The sequence below is a fragment of the Octodon degus genome, unplaced genomic scaffold (assembly GCF_000260255.1).
Source record: "Octodon degus isolate 3935 unplaced genomic scaffold, OctDeg1.0 scaffold00214, whole genome shotgun sequence".
Classification (NCBI taxonomy): Eukaryota; Metazoa; Chordata; class Mammalia; order Rodentia; family Octodontidae; genus Octodon; species Octodon degus.
The window spans coordinates 1,447,813-1,453,488 of record NW_004524790.1 but is presented as its reverse complement, the minus strand read 5'-3'; the positions used below and the strand labels follow the sequence as shown (position 1 = coordinate 1,453,488).

The 5,676-nt window shown below is 46.7% G+C and overlaps 1 protein-coding gene across 1 annotated transcript; it reads left to right on the top strand.

Moving 5' to 3' along the window:
- The first annotated feature begins 2,055 nt into the window (after positions 1-2,055).
- On the top strand, positions 2,056-5,676 carry LOC101570772 (CD209 antigen-like protein E). Its single transcript, XM_023705153.1, has 6 exons — positions 2,056-2,130; positions 2,609-2,698; positions 3,036-3,107; positions 3,484-3,635; positions 4,292-4,401; positions 5,231-5,676. Exons 1-6 carry the CDS (start codon positions 2,085-2,087, stop codon positions 5,373-5,375), a joined length of 615 nt encoding a protein of 204 aa, XP_023560921.1. The 5' UTR covers positions 2,056-2,084; the 3' UTR covers positions 5,376-5,676.

The following is a 5,676-nucleotide window of genomic DNA, read 5'->3' as shown; positions in this document are numbered from 1 at the left end:
ATTGGCTATTAGTTGATATGTGTAAAACATGTGCCAACCTTTGAAGCCACACTGATCAACTACACTTTTTTAGCACTCTACCTTGACTAAAGATAACCTCCTAAGTCATTGAAACTGTTCTTCAGTAAGCATCATCTTCCTAGGTCTTGTGGGAGAAACTACTTTCCCTATAACCCAGGATCCATTGGGAAAAATAGCCTTGTGCCACCTTCCCCTGATGTCCAGTGAAACACATTTTTCTTTCCCAATAATTACCTACAACAGTAGCTATTCTAGCAAACTAAACAGGATGACTCTCTTATCTTTAGATTTATAAAGCTTGTACAATCTGCTGGCCTACAGATAGCAGCAGTTAGTATGTTAGAAAAACAAGCCATACTGAATATGCAGCTGTGCTGGCATTTCCAACTGAACTCAACTATGCTAATTTACATGCATCCCCATAGGTCTCATGTAGTTTGTACTGCATTGCCTAAGAAAGAGTTTAGGTATGTAATGCCTTCCATTGCCATTGCTTTGACAGCTTTCAAGATTAATCATTGTCCTTGCCCCAAAAAACAGGCTCTCAAACCACTGGCCAATTTCAGTGGTCAGCATGGTTCCCTGTGGTGGCAATCTCTCTGGGTTGAAATCCCTACTTTGCTATTTTCCAGCTGTATCAGCTTGGGGCAGTAATGAAATCTTTCTGTGTTTGGATTTCTGAAACTCTAAAATGAGGCTGGAACCATGGAGGGAGTAGAAGAGAAGAAAAGCAAGGTTCCTGCTGTGCCAGAAACCCTTAAGAAAAAGCAAAGACATATCGCAGAGTTGAAAATAAAGTGCCTGAGAAAGAAGTTTGCCCACAAGATGCTTCACAAAGTGAGAAGGAAGCTCATCTATGAAAAAGCCAGGCACTGTCACAAGGAGTACAGACAGATGTACAGAACTGAGATCTGAATGGCTAAGATGGTGAGAAAAGCTGGCAACTTCTATGTCCCTGCAGAACCCAAACTGGCACTTGTCATCCAGATCAGGGGTATCGGGTGTGAGCCCAAAGGTCCGCCAGGTGTTGCAGCTTCTTCGCCTTCACCAAATCTTCAATGATACTTTTGTTAAGCTCAACAAGGCTTAAATCAACATGCTTAGAATTGTGCAGCCATACATTGCATGGGGTACCCTAACCTGAAGTCAGTGAGTGAACTAATATACAAGCATGACTTTGGCAAAATCAATAAGAAGCAAATTGCCTTGATACATAATTCATTGATTGCTCGATCTCTTGGTAAATATGGCATCATCTGCCTGGAGGATCTGATTCATGAGATCTCTACTGTTGGAAAACACTTCGAAGAGGCAAATAACGTCCTGTGGCCATTCACATTATCATCTCCTCAAGGTGGAATGAAGAAAAAGACCACCCATTTGTGGAAGGTGGAGATGCAGGGAATAGGGAGGACCAGATCAGCAGGCTTATTAGAAGGATGAACTAAGGTATCTACCACAGGGTTTTTATGATTTGGTCAGTTAATAAAGTGTCTGCTTCCAAACGGAAATTGAAAAAAAAAAAAAAACTCCAAAATGACCTGCAGATCATCTATGACTGTGAGAGAACACTAAAGGCAAGAGCACGTCAGAGTATTTTAATCAGAAAATCACCTGCTTGCAGTAAGCATTAAAAATAGGTTGATAAATTTAGCCCCAGCTTCTACTAGGTGGGAAATATCGTAGATGAAGACCTGAACACACCACAGCAACAAAGACTGGGGTGGTGTTCTTGGTGGCTACTGCTGCAGGTAAAGCATACAAGATAAAGTAGATCTATTTTACAAGGCACTTGTTTCGCAGTTTGATGATGACATTTCTCTCTGCCGCAGCCCCCAAGCAGGAAGAAGATGGCCCTGACATTTCTTGAATGTCCAGCACATGACCACCGTGCGCTGTCAAATGCTCAACCCTCTTTTTAACCTCCTCAATGACTGGTGCCCACTTCCTAGTTTCTCTTCCTGCACTGAAGTAAGATTAGACAAAGAGGCACAGAGGCTGACTGATAAACACAGCTGTGGTCCCCAGCAGTCCCCAGCATTGACCCGCACACAGAGCTGAGGATGAGGGACTCCACGGAGCTGGCGGCACAGCAGCGGGGCACCCTGGGTGAGACCTGGCAGGGACTCCAGGAGCTTCTGTAGGACAGCTCACAGCATGGGCCTCTGAGTCTCACACGGGCTCCGCCCGTGCAGAGTAGAAGCTGAACACCAGCAGCCCCCAACATTCCTTCAAGGGCCCTGGATTCCACCCACCCTTCTGATCCCATGACTGCATGTAGAGCAGGGAGAGGAGCTAAAGAGGCGTGGACCCCTGTGCTCATGTTCATGGGATCCTGGGGGCTCTGATGGTGACTGCAAACTCCTGAGTCTAAAACACAGAGGGTGTCACTTGGGAATCCTGCATCCAGGAGGGGAAGTCTCAGCCAGGAGTAAAAAGAATTGGACTCTTGGGTCTACAGAACTGCAGCTAGAAGCTGAGCTCCTGCTCCCCGAGAAGGACAAAGTTGTGGGCAGGCTCTCTCCCAAGACCAGGTTGAGAAAGTGTCTTTAGTGCACTGTAACAGCCCTATGTTTCTGTCCTTTAGGGTGTCTGAGCCATTTTCAGGTCCTCGTGGTGCTGCAGCTGCTCTTCCTAATCCTCTTCAGCATGACACTGCTAGCATTCTTGGTCCAAGGTCAGAGCAGGTTGAGGCTTGGGGATACCTACTACAACCTGTCAACTGGAGTAACCAGGCCTGGCGGGGTGAGGTGAAGTTGAAGCAGGAATCAAAGACTTCTACGAACTTCTCAAGGTCATGCTGACATTTGGTGACAGAGGAGGGAGGAGGTGCAGGAGATGGTCCTGGCACAGCTGTCCTGCCGTTCGACTTTCTACAGGAGTCGGATTTCCTTCTCATAGAATGGGACCAAACATCGCCTTGGCTTGCAAGGCAGAGGACCCCGTGATCTCTGTCCAGACCTTGGAATACACTGCCCCTGTGATAACAGTGGCCTCTTCTTTTCTTGGAACAGGTCCCAAGGCCCTCAGTTTCCAAGAGGAGAACATGATTTACAAGAAACTGACACAGCTGAATTCTAGAGCCGGTGAGTGCAAGGGGCATCAGCTCTGTGATGTCAGGCTGCACTGGGCAGCTGCCCTTGCCGACCCTGTTTCCTCCTCTCTGACACAGGAACACTTAGTTCCAGGGAGCAGCACTTGATATCCAAGGATATGAGTACAGTAGGCCCTCAATTAAAGCAGTCTCCTGGTCCTTAATCTGAGGTCCAGAGCTCCAAAATTTCTATTTGAGGAGATGGGATCAGGACTCCTGGGTTCTGTTGAAGGGTAGGGGGCTGGAGAAGAGACAGAGGGGAGTGGCTCCCTCAAAGTGCAGTGGCATGGCCTAGTTGTTGAAGGCTGCACTGACCTAAACACATGGGCATCGAGGGTGGGTCCACCCTGACCCTGTTCTTCCCATAGCCCGCCTGTGCAACCCCTGTCCCTGGGACTGGAGATTTTTCAGCGGAAACTGCTACTTGTTCTCCATGACCAAGCGGAACTGGCACGGCTCCTTTGATGCATGTGAAGAAATGGAGGCGAGTCTGGTGATCATCACAAGTGCTGAGGAGGAGGTATCTGGGGTGCTGACTGCTTGGGGTGGACATCTTGCTCCTGGTGGTGAGGAAAAGACTGCAGGCAAGGGTTGCTGAATGGGGGCTATTTATCCATATGGAAGAGATAGAGAAAGTGTATATGTGGGGTCACAAGCTTCTTGCAATGAAATACACGGTTCATATATGCTGTGAGAATGCCAAACATCTAAGTGACCCCAGTTGTCCTGGATACCAGAGTCTTTCAACTTTTGCGGGCAGAAAGTAAGTTCTGATACATGCCTTTTCCCAATATCCTTGGTGTAAATATATCCCAAATGGCTGATCTCAACCTACCCATGGCATGTCACTTAATTCAGAACTGAAAAGAGCTGATGCCCTTAAGGAGAAATCGTGAGCTAATATTAGTTGGCTCCAGCAAAAGCCCAATAATCTCAGGTGTATGTGCATAGTACCCAATAGATCGGTAAGCAGGTAGTGCCCTCTGTGTGTGATGAGACACCAGGTGTGCGTGCACATGAAGCTCTGAGTCTTCAGGAAGCGTCCTGAAGACATGGATGCTCAAGGGCTGGTACGCTACAAGCCCAAGGTCAGCACTTCTTTGTGAGAGACTGGGGAGACACAAGTTGGAAGTGTGGCCTATAGCTCCTTTCTTAATCTCCTTCTCTGCCCTCTAGAGTTTCCTTCAGGAGAATTTAAGGGGAAAAAAACTTGCCTGGATAGGTCTTTCAGATCTAGGTGCTGAAGGCACGTGGAAATGGGTGAATGACTCACTTCTGCCTGACAGGTATGCCCTAGATTGCAATGGGGTTCTGATAGCGCATTTGGGTTCCACTTGAGGTTCTTCCCCCAACTGTGAACATCAAGGGTAAGAGACTGCAATGTTTACTGAGTGGAAGAAGGTGGTCTTCACACCTATGAGCTAATTGCATGGCAGTTGCCTAAAATTCCGCCGTCATAACTGCAGGAGACGCTTGGAGCCAGAGCAGTAATTGTAAATATAGTTTCTTCCAAACCAAAGTTTGAGAAATAGTGAGACCAACAAGTCCAGGGGAAATTGCTATTGAAAACATAGCTTGTTACACCCAGATATCCAAAGAGAAAATACACATCATACCCCAGGGAGGCCACGTGGGGAATAAACAAGGTTGCAAAGGAAGTAGAAGGTGGTGAACATGTGCAGAATACCATTCATTTTGCTGTCTATTTGGAGGAATGGATGTGGCAGCATAAGTAGCCTTCAGATTGGTGAGATTGTGAAGTCAGGGACTTCCAAGGGTGAGGGTTCTGTCTCAAACTATCTGGTACTTGGCCAGAGACAGGAGCCCCTTGACTCAGAGAATAAGCACAAAATAACAATAAGGGAAATGATCAGAGATGTGGAGTCTAGAAGGATATAGATTTGTATGTGAAAGCCTGGCCTCAAGAAAAGGACCCCTCTCCTCATGGGAGATGCGGGTCTATGTCAGTGTCACATGACCAAGCATACCATTGAGTATCCCCAACTGGGGACGTCTATCACAGAGGAGCAGTGGGATAGCATCAAGTTTTCACAAATTTTCAGCCCGATATATAGAAGGCTAAAGTAAATTGCTGTATTCTTTTGGATCTTCCAGTTTGAAGTTCTGGATGTCAGGGGAGCCCAATGATTACATGAATGAAGACTGCGCAGAAGTTACTCCTTTGGGCTGGAATGATCACCACTGTGAACTAGAGAAATCCTGGATCTGCAAGAAGCCTGCAGCTGCCTGCCTTCCCTAACAAGTCAAGTTTGATCTCTTTCCCCAACACTGAGACTGAATGCTCCTGCTGATGCCAAAAAACTAGACATACTTCTGACAATTCCCTCCGCACCCATTTAATATTTTATGAGAACATAGTTGCAAGACACAGTGTTCAGCTTCCTATTAAGGAGTAGGTAACCCTGATTAACCTAATATTTTATCCCCCTCCCCTTTCCTTCTTTTCCCTTCCCTCCATCTCTGTATTCCCTTTTCACTTGCAAAAGATCTTTCTCCATGGTTCCTTTTGCTGGTCTTTTATATTGTTGTGCCGGGCCGGA